General features: G+C 45.6%; 2 protein-coding genes across 3 annotated transcripts in view; both read left to right on the top strand.

Annotated features, from left to right (window-relative positions):
- The window catches only part of RNFT2 (ring finger protein, transmembrane 2), a 39,068-nt gene extending 29,028 nt beyond the window's left edge, over positions 1-10,040 (top strand). Inside the window, exons 9-10 of one of the 2 annotated variants that reach the window (XR_003399502.1) lie at positions 315-6,062; positions 6,629-10,040. Coding sequence is in view for 1 of the 2 variants with exons in the window: in XM_026859426.1 (XP_026715227.1) it covers positions 315-449 (135 nt within the window). In the remaining variant the exon portion in view is untranslated. Of the gene's footprint in view, positions 1-314 lie in introns of both variants that reach the window. The other variant, XM_026859426.1, reaches the window with a different exon arrangement.
- A 293-nt stretch (positions 10,041-10,333) lies between these two features.
- The window catches only part of FBXW8 (F-box and WD repeat domain containing 8), a 58,244-nt gene continuing 51,887 nt past the window's right edge, over positions 10,334-16,690 (top strand). The window contains exon 1 of the mRNA XM_026859910.1: positions 10,334-10,381. Within this exon, the coding sequence (XP_026715711.1) occupies positions 10,334-10,381 (48 nt within the window). The remainder of the gene's footprint in view (positions 10,382-16,690) is intronic.

The raw sequence follows: 16,690 nt of genomic DNA, 5'->3' as shown, positions 1-16,690 counted from the left end.
GTAAAGACTTGTAAAATAACCAGGGAACTGAGGATGGAAGGAGGTTAGAGAAAACCCTCGCAGTGTCCTAGACCTTTTTTAATGTTTCTTTCTATTACTATATTAAGAAACAGAGTAATGTATCATTAGCTTTGGCAAACCGATGTTAAAGCTGGGATTTATTTTTCATATCACATGAGTACTGCTCATTAGCTGCACTGCCCACCTGAACTTGAGTTGTTCCTTTTTGCCATCCCTGTCCTGTTGAGCGTGCACACTTAGTGACAAGACTGGGCCTCTGCCCTCACCATCATGATCCTCTTTTGTCTCCACAGCATGTGTTTTGTGAAGAATGCCTCTGCCTCTGGTTTGACAGGGAGAAGACCTGTCCTCTGTGTCGTTCTGTCACAGTAGAAACCCTGCGTTGCTGGAAAGATGGCACCACCTCTGCTCATTTCCAGGTGTATTAAAACAAACACATACCGACAGATGGAGTAAATGTCCAGAGAGCAGAAGCTGGAAAACCCTGTGATCCCATACCCCTGTTTAGTTGCCTGTGGATTTTTTGTCTTAGTCTTTCTTCCAGCTCTGTTTCTCCAAGAGCCAAAAGAACAATTGTTACTAGCCAGAAACTTTATCTTCAAAGGCAAGGAAGATGTGTTTTATGTTATGGCAAACCCCATGGCTAAGCTACAGCCAAGATTTTTTCTTGAACTTACATGGTTATAAACTGCTTGGGATGTTTCCCTTTTTTCTGTCCTTTTAGTATAGTTAAATATTGTGTGTATCAGGCAAGCGTACTGTGAACTGCATGTGTATAACCTGGTGTACTGGAAAAAAGCTGTCCTCCTCTGGCTCAGACCGCTGGTGAGATCTTCCACATTAAATGGCACTAGCTTCCCTGAATCTGTAACTTCACAGCATTACAGTGTTCTGTTATATTACCTTTGAGAACTCCAAAACAGTGCTTCAGAACCTCATGCCCAAAGTTTATTTGCAGTTGGAGAAACATAATTTCCCAGCACCTGTGTTTTTGCGATTGATTCCACAAATTGTGTTGTCTTATTAATAAAATCTCAAGGAACTCGGGAAAGACTCTGCTAATGAAGGTGGAAATAACACTTGCTTTTCTTGGGAATGTGTTTCCTCTTTAATTTTCACAATCAAACTTTGTGATTTCCTAGGGTATGGGGACAGCGGAAGGCCGGGAGATGTTAAAGTCAAGTTTGATTTGTCTAGGTGAAAAGTTGAGGTCCTAACCAAGAATATCTCACAAATTCAGGTACTCTGCAATGTGCTCCCCAGTGCAGCCGCTTGAGGCAAGGCTTGCTGGCCTTAAAACCAGCACCACTCAGCATCCAGAGCCTGCCCCAGGAGCACTGAGCCGGTTCAGCACCACCGACACCAGACACAGCCCTGGGACAGCAGGGTTGGGCCAGAGCTACCAGCTTGAAGGCAGAATCGTGCAGAAGCAGCTGCGCTGCTGCGGGAGCTGCCTAGGTTACACACAGCTGGCTAATCCACGCGTGATGGTGAGGACTGGATTGTAACACCTCTGCTTCAGGAAAAGCCCTTCGAGGAGGTTCCTTCTGTTGTTAATGGAGGAATTAACATACTTCATACTGCTGCAATTTCCTCTCTGCTGAGGGTGCTGCAGGGGCACTTGCGTGTGAGTGGCGTTGCTGTTTGTTTGCGGATATTGTTTTCTTACTAAACAACCTCTGCTTTTTGCTGCACGCCCAGAGAAAGTGCCTCATTAGGCAACTGTGGCATCTTCCACGCTCATTACTATGGAAATGGCCATAAGGTTACCATCCCACTTGAGCGGAAAATCAGGAAGAACTGTACCTGGGGGAAATGAGCCTGTGTGTATGTACTGACTGCTGCCTTCCCCTCTTGCTGGGAAACTCCACAGGGAGAAGAATTAAAGTAAACAGGAGCTAATGGGAACAGCATTAAGGTTCAACGTTTCTTTGGGATAATAGTTCAGTATGGCTAGAGGAGAAATGATGAGAGGCAGAGCCTGAGCAGGAAGATCATCCAAATCTGGCTTGGGAGATACCGGGAAGTAGAGGAGGAAAAGCTTTACTTTCCCAAACAAAGTGATTTGATTCCTGTCAAATGAATCCCATGGAAGTAGAGAACTAAGCCAAGGAATCCAGTGGCTATCTCCAATGGGAGATGGTGGCCTTTTGGGGATGGGGGAAGAGAGTTCAGTAAGGAAGGGAGCCAGGTTTTCAGTGAGCATAAAGATATTGTTATGTATGACAGTCTGGTGTATTCACCAGGAAAAGGGAAAATTACTGATTCTGTAGGAAGGCAATTTCTGAAAGGTTTCAGCATCAGTTTTCAGTGCAGTGCCAATTAATTAAAAGGTTGGTGATACCTGCTTTCAAAATGTTTGAAAAGCCACTTCTGATTTTTTTTCTACACGGTCCTGGAAAATGTGTTTGGAGAAGTGTATGAAAAGGTCAATATGAGCCTAACACTACAGATAGCACCTGGTACACTGTTTCAAAATTACTTTTTTTTATTTGGAGATAAGGAAGGAAGGCAATCAGAGCAAAACTACAGGGAATATTTTTTGCCATTCTTATAGTCCTTTTTCTTTATTTTTTCTTTATTAAATGATCTTCCCCAGTTGTCAGTGTAAGAGAGGGGACTCATCATCATATACTTGAAACACCTTGCTGAAGCCCAAGGACTGGGAAGGATGACAGGGCAAGGCCCCATAGCAGCACCCAGTAAAACTGCCATGGACCTTGGGTGCTTCTGGTACCCGTGTAAGAACACCTGCGCCAGCATCAGAATTTTCTAAAGAACTCACGATGATTCATTTTTCTTTTGCTTCATCTCAAGTGATTCCTTCTTGATTTTTGCTTTCCCTCCCTATTCCAAGGCAGCACTCAGGTCGCTCTGTAGAAGCCTGGCTGCTCGGGTGTTGTGCTGCCGAGGCATCCACCCGCTGTATTCTTAGTCTCAGCAGAGCTCCGGGGAGACTGCTGTCTGCGTGGCCCCCAAGACAGCAGTTCTGCTGCTGTTCAGCTGCCCCGATCCCTTACGGGAGGGCCTGTGGCGAGGGCACAGCCCTGGACCTGTGATGTGGCGGGCATCCACCCATCAACTGGTGCTAAACAGAGGGTGAAATGTTATGCTGTGGATATTTATTCTCCTGGAAGCATAACAAAGATCATCTTAATCCTGCAAGATACAGGATTTACTACAGGTCACGATTATATAGCTGTTAAATTAAACCAACATCCTTCAGTGCCTGTTCTCTGGCCTGGACGTGGTGGAAGGGCGAGCTCTGTGCTGTTGGTGGTCTGTCAGACCCTCCCTCCTCGGGTAGGTTGTGGTGGTGGTTTGGTGATGCCTCTCCTAGAACATGGCATTTGGACCACAAAACATGCAGGGGAAACTACAATTCTGGTGACAACTGATGAGAAACTTCATGGATTTCCATGGGAAAACAAGGGTTGTGGGAAGAAATTACTCTCATTTCAGAGAGGAAATAAAAACTGGAGCTTTTTTTTGCCACTGAACAGTTTTTTTTTTTTTATTAAAGTCATTATAAATATGTACAAAGAGTCTCAGCGTATGAAAATCCTTTTACAAAAGAGAGAAGCCACATCCAACCTTATACAGGAGCCTTCATGACCTCCTATCAGCAGTGAGCAAATGCTTTGCTCTTGCTTTGGTGAGGGTGGAAACTTGCACAGTGACTCTGCAAGAGTTTACATCCAAAGAGCACCAAGTGACATGCAAGGAATTGTGTATTCACTGCATTTCATCTGGTTTATTCTGCTAGCAATCTGGGAGCAGGCTGGGAAATAACATCTGAAGGACTAAAGATGGGAGATTTTTTCTTGTGATAAACTGTGGTCTTCAGATGGGCTGGAAAGGTTATGCTGTGAATGCCCATGGAAACTAAATCCCATTATACCTCTATTCAGGTGGCATCTGTAACTAATACTGGATGGAACTAATAATGGCAGTTCAACACCCAGATGCTTTCAGTGAATATTTGAATATTCCAAAGTCACTTTCTGTAAGTATTAAAAAACTTGTGAAATTCTGTTACTCAAGTATTCATGCAGAGTGAACACTGAAGTCTGATCAGAGTTACATGAAAATTCACTCTTGTATTCAAATAAATATTGTCAGGAAAAAAATATTCACTTTTTTTGAGTTTTAAATTTCCCTTGCAGATGGGAAACAGAAATTCTGCAGCTTTGACTAGAGCAGTCAGCTTTCTCCCACAGCTGCCGAGGGCAGAGCCGCAGTCGGGAGGACCCGCGTGTGGGAGCGTGTTGGGGCCTCTGGAGGCTCTTGTTCGGCAGACGGCGCGTGGTTCAACCAGGAGTGGCAGAGGGAGCAGCAGGCGAGCGCCCGAGGCAGGGACAGGGATACAGCTGTGCTGTGAGCAAAGAGCCTCCGGGTGAGGAGGGCTTGGCAGCCAGGCCAGGCTGGAACGGGAAAACCCAGGTAAGGGCAGCACGTGGGGATTGTTCCTCTCCGCCACGCAGACTGCCCGATAATCTGGTGTTTTCCTAAGGAAGATCAAGCCCCTTGTTGCTCAGACCTCCCTAGGCATGCGGATTTTGAATGAACATGGCCAGTGTCTCCTGACTGTGCTGAGAGAGATGAACACGTTCAGCATAGCGTACAGCAAGCAGTGCCTTGCCAAGTGTTATACAAGAATGAGGCCGATTTTGAAGCTGGGATTCAAAATCAAATTTGCACTAAGCAAGTGTACCCTAAGAAAAGTTGTGAAGATACTGCTCCCCTGTTGTGGAGGTAGAATATAGCCAGGAGGTTTTGACATGGACAAAAAATGGGGGGTCCAGGATTTAATTTAGAGCCACAGGTAGTCTGTTTTATCTCTCAGACTTCTGCCAACGTCATGGACAGGTGTTTTAAAACCATTTGTAGGAAGATTAACTATTGAGGTAGATGTACTATTCTGTCCTCATCACCATTTTGCACACGGTAGTGCATTTTTTCAGAAGATCTTCACTTTTGTTTCCCTATTCTCCACTGCTCCCCCCCTCAGTGAGTTCTCCTCTGCCTGCCCAGTCCACCAGGGCTACGGCGACAGCAGCATTTAACCCAACTGTCTGGTGTCATGAGGCAGCAGAGAGAAGTGCCATGTTCCACCCCCTACATGGACATGGAAACTGCACCAGTTTAACTGAATCTGTAATCTCTTTCACTCAAAGGTTCTGTTCCTGCTTCTGCAGTGGATTTAAGACCCTTAAGATTTTAAAGCATGATATGGAAACAAAGCAAATTCACAAATCAGATTACACTGATTTAACAAGTGTTTCTGATCTAAGTAAATTGCTTTAGTAATGGGCTTTGCTAAATGAGGGTAATTTCTGCATGCCTACATGCTCGAAACCAGAAGTGTGATGGGTTTCTCATTCCTCACCACTGGCAACGCACTGATTTTGGTGATTTGCTGTAAGTTTTTATTGGGTGATGCCTCTCCTGGTGTGTATGACAGGAGGCCTGGTCCCATTCCATTTTTTTTTTTTACCTACTGAAAATTAAGACTGAAGAAGAAGGAATCTGGAATTAATGGGCTAAATTCTGTCCTGGGTGTAACCCAGCTGTCTGCAAGCAGACAGCAGTGCTATCCTAGAATTGATTTGGCCAAAGGACTTATTTTAACAAGCAAGGGGAGAGAAGCTGATTAGTAGTCCACACTAGACTGCTTTTTTAACTTGAAATATGAAGTTTCAATATGTGATGGGAGCTATCTTGGTGGAGTGCTGCTTTAAAAATTAATAAAGACTTTCCTCACAGCCACATTATGCGGCGTTCTATATAGACTATGATCTCATAACCTCCTCCTCTGGCTTGCACACGCACCGTCTGCTGAAACCTAAGATGAGGTCTTTTTTTTTCATTTAGAGAGCACTACCCAGCCTTCACAGAGGCGCAACTGCGAAGCTAATCAAAATCAATGACTTCTTGGCTGCTGTAAAAAAAAAAAAAAAAACAAACAAAAAAACCCAAAACAAACAAACACCAGAGGAGCAAGAGAGAGGAACTGTGCTGGTTTCCTACCCATTAGTACGGTACAGAACCCCCCCACCATCTCACACAGCTGTTGCAATACATTAAGAACAGCACTAGGGGAGTATGCAGCATGCTTTCTTTTCCAATACAAACATCAACCAGGGTTAAATGAGATATTTTAAAAAGGATAAAAACACCCCTTGTCAAAAACTGGAGGCATTCAAGAATAGCAATTATACCAGAAAATGTAAGGCTTTAACAAATACATACCCTCTAGTAATTCAATTTATGTACAGTGAATGCTGGCTGTAAAGTCCTGGGAAGCTGTTTCTCTAGCAAAACTTGCTTGACCCAGCAACTAATAGATGAAAGTCTCCAAAACTTAACCCTCTTTCACACTAAACATCCAATTTAGAAGTACAAAAGTGAAGCAAATCAGGATTAAAGCAGGTTTTGGGGTACTAGACCTGCTCTTGTTCACACTTGGGAAGCATCGTAAATTTGGTTGTTGTTTGACGAGAATAACAGGCAGCACGTGTCTTCTACTGTTTTTTGCTGAATGTTGGGAACCACCAAGGAGGAAACTGCTCCCCTGGGAGTTCTGGGGTTTTGGTTTTTTTTACAGAAAAGCCTGCCCATGGAGGGTTAGGACTGAGGGATATTAGCCAATCATGCTGCTGCTGAGGTTGATCATTGATTCAGAGGGCTTTCCCAAGGTGAGGATGCTATGGTAAGGACAGAACTTTCTTTCCCTTGGCTGTGCTGTCACGTTTCAGGGGAATTGCTTCTTTGGGAAAAATGCTGCAAGAAGTCTCAAGGCTGCAGCCCCAAAGAGCCAGTGTGGCAGGAAGAGCAATGGCAGTGCAGACTGTATGCACAGAAGATGCAGGGGAAAATGGACTAATGCACATTCCAGGTGAGAAGTTTATTAAACATTCAGAGCTCAGGAGCTAGTAATTGTTAACAGTGAGGAATATGCAGGAGAGCCCTCTCTCTGGCACTGAGAAATGAAAGCCAGCTCCCATGCCGGATGGGCCGGCCGGGGGGGACACACACAGGGTGAGGAAAGGTGGCAGAGGGAAGACCTCCTGCAGGCTGTGTGTCCCCTACAGCAAAGCATCCAGTGTTCCCAATCAATTATTTTCTGTTCATCTCTGACTTGTGCAATACCGTGCACACAATTTCACTTCCTCATTTGAGGGATTTGCAGAAAGTTGTATCTTTTAAGACTGTGCCCGATCCAGCAGTCCCTAACCCAGCACTTGCCACACTGCTGAAATCAGCTGAAGCTCCTCCTTTTGCTAGAAGAATTCTTATTTATTTCAGCAGGAGACTGAGCCGGGAAGGAATACAGGATGCCGAGTACTACTGAGCATCAGGCCAAAAATGGTAGAAAAATGTTTTATTGGTCCCTGTGGCTCTGAGAGCATCCACACTCTACCAACAGACAAACTACACTTAGCTACATGATCCCTCCCAACACTGCACACAATATAAAGTAGGGCAAGGTTATTCATTAGGAACAATTTGCTCTTTCAGCACAGCCCTTTCTGCTGTTTGTGAATTGACTTGGATCAATAATACCTGCAAATATGTGTGCAGGGGCCCAAAACACATCGGTGAATATTTGATAAAGGGAGAATGTAGCTTTTAGAATGCTTAGAAACACTTTGCCTGCAGTCATGAAAAATGGCAGGTTTGACTGGGACACAGTGGCCACTCGGCTTGTTCCTGGACTGGGTGAGGGTTAGGAAGTATTTTTAAAAGACAAGGAGCCAAATTTATGTTGGAAATTGGGTTCTTAACATTCCTTCATCCCTTTAAAAATTCTCCCCTGTCACAGAGCATCAATTTTCTGGTGTAAATATCTGAAGCTGGGAAAAATGTTTCTCAAAAAATGTGCGTAACGATAAATGTAAATAGCATCTGGAAGGTATCCTGAATCTGACAGGTAGTTTTGGCTGCAAGAAAAAAAGTGCTCAGTACTAGACTGAAAAAAGCCCTTTGACTTCTTGGGACAAGTTCTCCTGTTATCCCCTAGTCTATTGATTAGTCTTGATGTAGTTCTCTTCCCTGGTTCACAGGGTTTGAGACTACTTAAATCACCCCCCGGGAGAGTACCCAGCTCTGGAGCCGTGGGAGATTCTGCACTAGCATACTCTGACATGTACACTGCAGTGAAAAGAGCTGGCGTGTCTTTGCCACCTCAGTGAACGCTGCTTCCCAAGCTCTGAACCCTCAAAAGAAAAAGAAATGCCCAAAGAAAATTAGTTTTATAAAGTTCTGGGTTAGATTATTTGTTTTGTCTTAATTTCTGCAGAGTTTGAAAGAAAGAAAAAAAATAGCACCTTCTCAACAAGTATTTTTTTTTTGCTATCTTGTGTATAAATATTAATAACCAAAATAGATTTCTCCTCGTCCCATGTTTCAGAACATTCTCTTGGGGAAACTGTAGCACCACAGAGAGGCAGTTTAGCCCCAGACAAATATTAAATGTAGCACCAGAGAAACTAAAGTCATAAGAAAAGCTTATCTCACCTGGTGCTATAGCGCTTAATATATACACACACAAACTCTGTCGTCCGAGCTGCTAAGCACCTGTTTGTTCCCCCCCACCATGGCTAGGACATGCCCATTTTGCAGCGTTTGGTCTCTCGAGATATTACTTAACTCTGGATGTACAGATTATTTTTCATCCTGCTGCATTGAAAGGAACGTTTCTGTTGCCATAAACAAGGTGCAGTGGAGAAAATGCTCGCGTTACAGCAAGGACTTACTAATCTTTTGACTCGGACTGCAGGAGCATGAATGCTCAGACCACCATCATCTACAAGGAATGTTGCTTACGTTCTCAACAAGGCATGCACGTTTTAACGTATGCATACAGGAGGGTTTACATTCTTCTATATATAAGCATGTAAGTGTCTCTGTTTTGCTGCTGGGCCCTTGAACAGCTCCTTCCGTGCAAATCCTTCTTCACGTTGCCCAAAGCACTTCCAACATCTTCCACTTCTTTCTTTATCTCCACTCTTCACAGCTGCTGCTCAGGCTCTGGATTCCCTGGAGGAAAAGGGGAAACAATTTTCTCCAAGGGCACAGGGTTTTCTCCAGCCTAAGAAAGCAAAAGAATTGTGTTTGGTTTTAATTATATTGATGCATTGGTTACAATAAAAGCTTCTTTTAAATTTATGCTTGAACCCTCCTGCTAAATTTACTGACAAGAAGGGGTATATAATTTATGGGGAGGATGGTTTTGTGGTTCAACACAAGAGATTATGCCTTTATCCCTGTGCTGCTACAGGATTTCTGGTGAGCTCTCATTTTGCGGGGCTCATTCTTTTGGGTGCTCCATCTTCATTTACATCACGTTAACAAAAATGCTAACTTTTAGGGAAGCCATTAATTTTGTTTCAGGTAGGCAATGGGGTGCATTGAGTATCACGGGAGACTGGAAGAACTCGCTCATTCCTAGTTCTGCCACTGATTAGATTTGTGGCCCTGGGCAAACCACTTCTTTCAGTCGCTGCTGTAAAATGAGGGCAGTAATAACTTATTTGCCTCAGAGGTGGGCTGCAAGCCTTAATTAATAAAGTGCTCAGAGAAAGGCACCTATCTAAGTGCAAATTAGCAGGAGAGGTGCCCAAGGGGCATCTACTATGAAATTCCCATTTCCCACATTTATACCTAGGTTTGTTGATACCAGCGTTTGCTGGGATAGATCCCATCTTTCAGACTGCGTTGTCTAGTTTGCAGAGACTGTGACAATGAGTGATCTTATAAAAACCTCAGTGGAGAAATCTCTGCTGGCCTTCTGGATGAGGTGATTTCACCCGGGTGGGAGAAAGGAGGGGGGAGTAGCTGACTATGCAACCGCATCAGCTATGAAGTCAGAGTGTAATTAGGGTTGGCAAACAGCTTTGGGGCAGATTCTGGTCGGCATTACTCCGGTGTAAACCCAGAATCGTTTCCCTTCCTTCTGTAGCACTGCCCTGGTTAGGCCAGCGTGAAGGTTATCAAAACTCAACGCTAAGACGGACTCTGAGTAACCTAGAACGTCTCTGAGCCTCAAAAGATTTAACCATGTCTGCTTTAACCCGGTTACCATCAGCTGCCCAGGCTGCCGCTGCGCACAGGATGTGGCAATTAGAAACTCTCCCTCCCTCAGTTTACAGTCTTGCTTTCTAGTTTGGAGGAATCTGAAGCAACAGTGAAGATAGCTTGAAGGACTTAAGCCAGAATGAATCGTCTAGACTCAAAGCACAGTTTCATTTGTCTCACTGTGATCAAGGCTAGCAGCTAGCCACACAGTTTCTGTGGCTTCTGTAGCTGCATGCATGCGGACTTCCGCATGCTCACCTGCTCTCTGGAAGTACTGGAGGTATTGAAAATGTTTTTTTGCAGAGCTACTTCGCTTTTTGGGCAGAAGGTAAATAGAAATGCGTTTGCTACCTGAACACGATAATACTGGCTACACAAAACCAGCCACCAGAGCACTGACTATCAGTAACCAGCTGTCAGTAAGTAGCCCGGAGGCCGAAACGCGTGCCCGCTGGGCCTCCCAGCCTCACGCACGGGGACAGCCCTTCCTGCAGCCCCGCGCTCCCGCACAGCCCTCCCGGCGCCACAGCCCGCGCTCCCACAGCCGCCCGCGCTCCCACAGCATCCCGCTCAGGCCCAGCCCCACACCCAGCACAGAAACACAGCGCCACGGACTTCTCTAGACGTGGGAAACCTCACAAGGAGGAGACTGGGCACCTGCTGCACTTCTCAGACAAGATGTCTTTAGAGAGGGGTCTTCAGAATTACCTGCACCAGCATCCCCGGGGTGGGAAAGCAGGGCACAGCCTGAGCTGAGCGTGGGGTACTGAGAAGCAGGGCTGGCCATACAGAGGAAGAGCCTGGGACGCGGCTGCTTAGGCTCAAAAAGCTGAGGTATTTACTCAAGTTACACTAGAATAAAGACTTCAGGAGCTGATGAAAGGATTTCCTCCAGAGCAAAAACATTTAATCCTTATTTATTATTTCTCCTGTAGTAGCACTTCCAAATGCCAGCTATGAACTCTTGTCCTACTGTGCCAGCTGCGGCCTGCAACAGATCATCCTCAGTGTCATTATATTTTACAAACTATCTCTCTGTGTCACTTAACATATAGAAAATCTTTAAAAACCTGTAAAAGTTGATAAATCCTAGATCGCCTTGAACTCTGAGTGATAAATCTGCTCTGGGGCAGGCAAAGAGCTCAGCACAATGTTTATGCGTCTCCCAAGCCCTCTTCTAAGAGCTTAAATGGCTCTCAAGTTCTGCATCAGCCCCGTGCTGGCCTTCTGCATAAAGGTGAATTTCATGGAAAGAATAAAAGAGAACCCCAGAATCCTGGCCTTCAGCCCATCTTTCAATAAAACAATTTTGAATATCCTAGGCTGTGTTAAAGCCATTTCTGGGTGCGTATTGGCTGCATTGCCAGTATCTGACTCATTAATGGAATATACTTTGAGCCAAATTCTGATCTCATTTACAGCACTGTAAATCCAGGGCAACCCAATTGACTTCAGTGGAGTTACTCCAAATTTCCCACAATACGCACTCAGCAGATAGATCAAAATTTAGTATTTCATGTCTGAAAAAGGCTGTTACAAACATCCTGTTTGAAATACTGGGGTGGACAGTAAGCTGGAAAGAATGCCAGCATATCCCCTCTGTAGAGCTGCTGAAATATTGTTTATTTTATGTGTCATTCTTCTAACATTGAAACCTTGAGGGGGAATTGTCCACTATTATCAAAATTTTCGTGTACTTATAAAAATAAGAAATTATAGCTGAGTTCCTATATGAAAAATGTGGTGTCTATTGAAAACATGAATTGAAGTGATAAAGAAAAAAAATCATTCGCTTCGAAATTTTTCATGGGAACCAACATTCCTTTTGGTGATGTATCCCTCTCTTCCTGGTCATTTAGAGAGATGAAGATTTTGCTCAGAATGTTGCCTTATTCATTGCACTTATTAAGCAATAAGGTTGTGAGACAACAAATCGTGTTGGCTGATATTTGCAAAACCATCTCAGCCAGCCTTGACACATCCCATTGCTTTTAATAGATACGGGCATCTTGACTTCTCAATTACTTTGAACTCTCCAGCCTCAAATCCTACAGTTTTATCACACAGCTCGCTAAGCTGCTGTTTACCAAAAAAAAAAAAAAAAAAGGGATGCTGAGTAGGATGCTAGGAAATGACTCAGGTAGGGGGTTTCTAGTCTCACCTCAGCATTTCTTTGACTAATCTTTATTCAGAGACAGGATGCAAAGCCGTGCTTGGGTACCACCTGCATAAAGCCATAGGAGAAACTGAGCTCACGTCCCCTAAAGCAGTTGGCAAAAGGAGTTGTGCTCACAGCTAACGTGTCAGCATGTAACTTCTTGATTTAAATGGATTGCACAAGCAATTCAGTTGGCACATGTTCCACTCCTAATAAACAAAATAACAGTTATTGATATATTTAAACAAAAAAAAAAATCAAGGGCTCGGATTGCTAAGGGAAAGCTCGAGACGGACAAAACGAGGCGCTCTTGCTTTCTTCCTCACGCAGCAGCAGGTTAATGAGAAAACAAGGGCTGGGCGAGAGCCCTGTCAAATTCCCAAACAGCCTGCATCCATGTACACTCACACTTCATTAGCATCTCTGCAGGAGACGGAAGGGCAACTTGGAAGACCAAAAAACAATTAGGAGGGGGTTCAAGAGGTAAGATGAAAGAAGAGTAGAACTATTAGGGAAGAACTCGGAAGAATGGTGCATCCGGGAGATCTTAGCACTGGAAGATCAAGGAACCCAGACAGGGTAAAGAAATATGCTGAGGCTCCAATCTTTTCAGGAAGAAGTGGCCTGCTTGGCCGTAGTCCACCTGCAGAAAGAGGCATTTCTGGACTGCTGTTTATTTTTGAAAACTCTGCTTGTTTATCATGCAAGTTAGTGCTGAAGGTTTTCCTTGTGCAATTTAACTGTGAAGTTAGAGCAAGGGTGGCGGGGACCTTTGGCATCTTTGAGTAGGATGCTCCTTCTTCCTTATTTATCCAGGAGGATAAACAACAGCGCCTGCCTCTTTGTGTCAGGGATGCTTACAGGGTGCAACATGCTGATGTTTGTCCTCGTGCAGAACTGCAGCTCACTGCTGAGCCAGTCGGCTTAGTCCTGCACTAGCTGTACTGCCTCTGGTCCTTAATTTACTTTGCACTCCTGCTCAGCTCAGTGTGACATCTCCAGAAATCTTATCAACCCAATTTTAATATAGATAATTAACTGCACTGAGACTTTGGACAGAGTGGCTCTGCATGAACCTCGCAGCAAACAGTGGGGGGAATTACTGGCAACACAGTGGGCACAGAACCAGGCTGGTGAAGCTGGCAGGGACAAGTAGGGTTTGATTTTAATACACTGCCACTTCTGAACTAATAGAGCGAAATACAAGTGACATTGTATGCCAAACTGGCACATGACAACTATACTTCATGCCCTGGCTGGATATTTCAAGGTGATGTCAGATTATATATTATAAAACTGCCATTTGCAAAGCATTTGTCCCCAAATCCCAAGCATGGTCCACAGATACCAGTTGGTCCCATGCAGCAGTCCTGCTCTCCCTGGCATCACCCAGGGGCCCTGAGAGCAGAAGTTCCCTGGTACACAGGATTATTCCCTGAGCTGCACCGTTGTGTAAAGCCACAAGGACCTGAGGGAACAACTAACAAACTTCTCCTCAGAAACAGTACGTACACTCATGGCAGCCAGTGCCGAATGCTATCACCGCTTGAAAAAGCAGGAGGGGAACTCAAGTAGTAAGCCAAGCTGAAACTGGCCTTTCCCTCTAACTTCTCTATTCCTTCTGCAACCACCAGATCACAAGACAGTGCTGACTTTGCAGCGCATTTATTAAGTGTACAAGTTACTCTCCTCTTACAAGCCGTTCCATGAAATCCCAAAATCACAGGCGCTCAGGCCTGGACTTCCCATCTTGTTGCAGAACAATGTTATTATCACTGCAGAGTGTCTCTGAGGACAGCAGAAAAATAGTTTGTTCAGAAATACTCTGCTGAGTTGATAAAACACTGCTGTCTTACCACATCTCTGAGTCTAACCCAGTTTACTGCACTGTCAGTTGTGCTCTGAGACACTGCAGATAATCAGATACCTCCACTGGTGTGAGCAAATCACTCTTCAGGATGAATAGAAAAGATTCTTAATGGCAAATATAACTCAGAAACTGAGTGTACATGCTAAATTTAATTATTCTGGGGTAGCACTGTATTTTCACCTGCAGCTTGGTCAGTTGTGCCTTAGGAGCTCGCCAGGAGTTTGGACAGGTGAGTCCGCTGTACGTAGGCGCAACCAAGAGACTGTTACCAGCTTGTTCTTCTCCCACATCTGGCCTCTTTATCCCTGAAACTGCTTCCCATCAGACACAAGGATCTTCTTTTCAGAGACTTACATTTGTATTTGTGTACACGAGGCCGCAAAGCATTTGGAGGCAGCTCAGCACATCGTGTCTGCAGCAGCCTTTGAAGCTGCTAGGAAGGACTGTGCGTGCTGAAGGAGCTCACCTCGGTTCTGTTGAGGATGATGCTCTGCTTTTCTATAGTGTCCTTATCAAAGCAATTTATAAGCAACTGGTTATTGTTGGGCCTGAAGTGCAGAAAGCCAGACGGAAGTGAGGGCTCCACAGAGTCAACAGTAGAAGAGACTGGGGAAAAAAACGAAGTATCTGCCTAACCAATGCTACACAAACCTTCACAAAAGCTAAAAAACGAGCTTCGGCCTGGTGGGATCACCAGGAAATCTGGGCTGAGTGTGTGCAAGGATCCACGGGGCCAGCAAACGGGCTCTCTCTGCCAGCCCTTCTCACCTGCCACCCTCTCTACACAGGATGAAGACCCAGACTGGGCAGGAAGGAAATCCCCAGGCTTGTTAGAAAGAAAAGGACACTTGAGACACTACATAAGGGAGATCACCACAGTTTCCCCTTGGATTTTTACTTCTTTTGAGCTCAGAGGGGCAAGCAAGTCAGACGGGTGGGTTTGGGTTTGCTTCCAAACACTAGAATCAAACTTGCCACAAACTGATGGGGAGGGAAAGAAGATCTCTAAGTTCTGCTCCTGACCACAGCACCACATCTCAAACTGCTGCCCCACACCACTGACACCACCTCTCCAAGGGCTTTGCTGGGCACAGCTCTGCAGACACCATCCCAGAGCCTTATGCCTCTGAGCTGATGATTTTACAGAAACTGAGGCTCTGATTCAACAAAAAACCAGTTCTGTTTTCAAAGAAAGCCTTCCAAAGGTAACCAGCTGAACCTCCTGACAGACGGAGCAGCTGTGGCTCAGACAGACAGATGACAACAATGCCCACCCCCATCACCAGTGCATACACACACGCATGCTGCAAACAAACATATCTGCTGGAAAACCTTATTTTAAAACACTCTTAATAACCATACTTTCTCTCCACACTATACATATGTATTTAATGGTGTATCATGCACCTGAAAAGCATGCAAGACATTTTGCAACATAAGACCTGATTCCTGACAGCCAAGGTCTGACCCAAAAGTTGCAAACAGCTCTGCTAAGCTGAAATTGTACAAGGTCAGCCCAGTATTGGTGGCATTTTTCAACTCATTTTAAGCTCTTGTCTAAACCCTGTCTGAGCTGGTGGGATATGAGTGCATGCTGAAAGTTAAGACGTGCACTTAAGGTCTTTCCTGAACACTGACAGACATTGGGTGACATTCAGAAACATAATTTAAAGCACCAAAATTAGGAGCCCTTGCTCCTCATGCCTGTGGGGAGAAATCCATGTCCCAAAGAGCACTTCAGACCACGCAAAATTCCTGAGGTGACCCCATGTATGCTCAGAATCCCTGCAAGCTCCCAGGGCTGAGGGTGCAGAGCTGTCCCCATCAGTCCAGGCAGTGTCACCAGGATGACAACGAGGGTTACAGGATCAGGTGTCCCATCTCCCTGCTGCTGGTTTGCTTGGTGCTCCTGGAGCACAGTGGGGGCTCTAGGAGCCAGCAGTAACTGGGCTTGGATGCTTTTCCCTGGCTGGTGGCTTGGGATTCCCCCTGGAGAAAGCCTCCAGCACTGGGCAAGTCATTATCCAAAACACAGAGCCAGGCACAGTCAGCCAAAGTCCTAGGCTGGCCCGCTGGGTGGTCATGTGAGGACATCCCACCACCCAGGGACCCTGGTGATGGGTGCCCTGCAGCACCCGTGGGTCTAAAGCCCACCGGGGGGTGGCAGGACACAGGGGAAGTTCCTCCCCTCACAAAAGGGCTGGAGGCTTGGCAGGCACGGGTGTGCGGGGCAAGCATCCTCCATCTCCCAGGGCCGGCAGTCGGGGCGACGCGGGACCTACTCCAATCCCCCCAAGCCACGCTGTGCTGCTGCCGCTGGCCCACGGGGGCCACGGGCTCACCCAGTGCGGGCACGGAGCTGCAACTGTCCCATGAGAGCACGGATGGCCCGGGCGGAGGGGAGGCACAGGGCTGGAAGCCGTCAAAGTTTGGGGAACGAGAAAGGGGGCGTTTGGGGAGTCCTGGGAAAGGGGAAGTTGAGAGGAGAGGAGAGGAGAGGAGAGGAGAGGAGAGGAGAGGAGAGAAGATAAGAGAAGAGAAGAGAAGAGAAGAGAAGAGAA

Source organism: Athene cunicularia (genome assembly GCF_003259725.1).
Source record: "Athene cunicularia isolate RWA chromosome 15 unlocalized genomic scaffold, athCun1 chr15_part1, whole genome shotgun sequence".
Taxonomy (NCBI): Eukaryota; Metazoa; Chordata; class Aves; order Strigiformes; family Strigidae; genus Athene; species Athene cunicularia.
The sequence above is the reverse complement of the archived record's forward strand: the minus strand, read 5'-3'. Positions and strand labels throughout refer to the sequence as shown.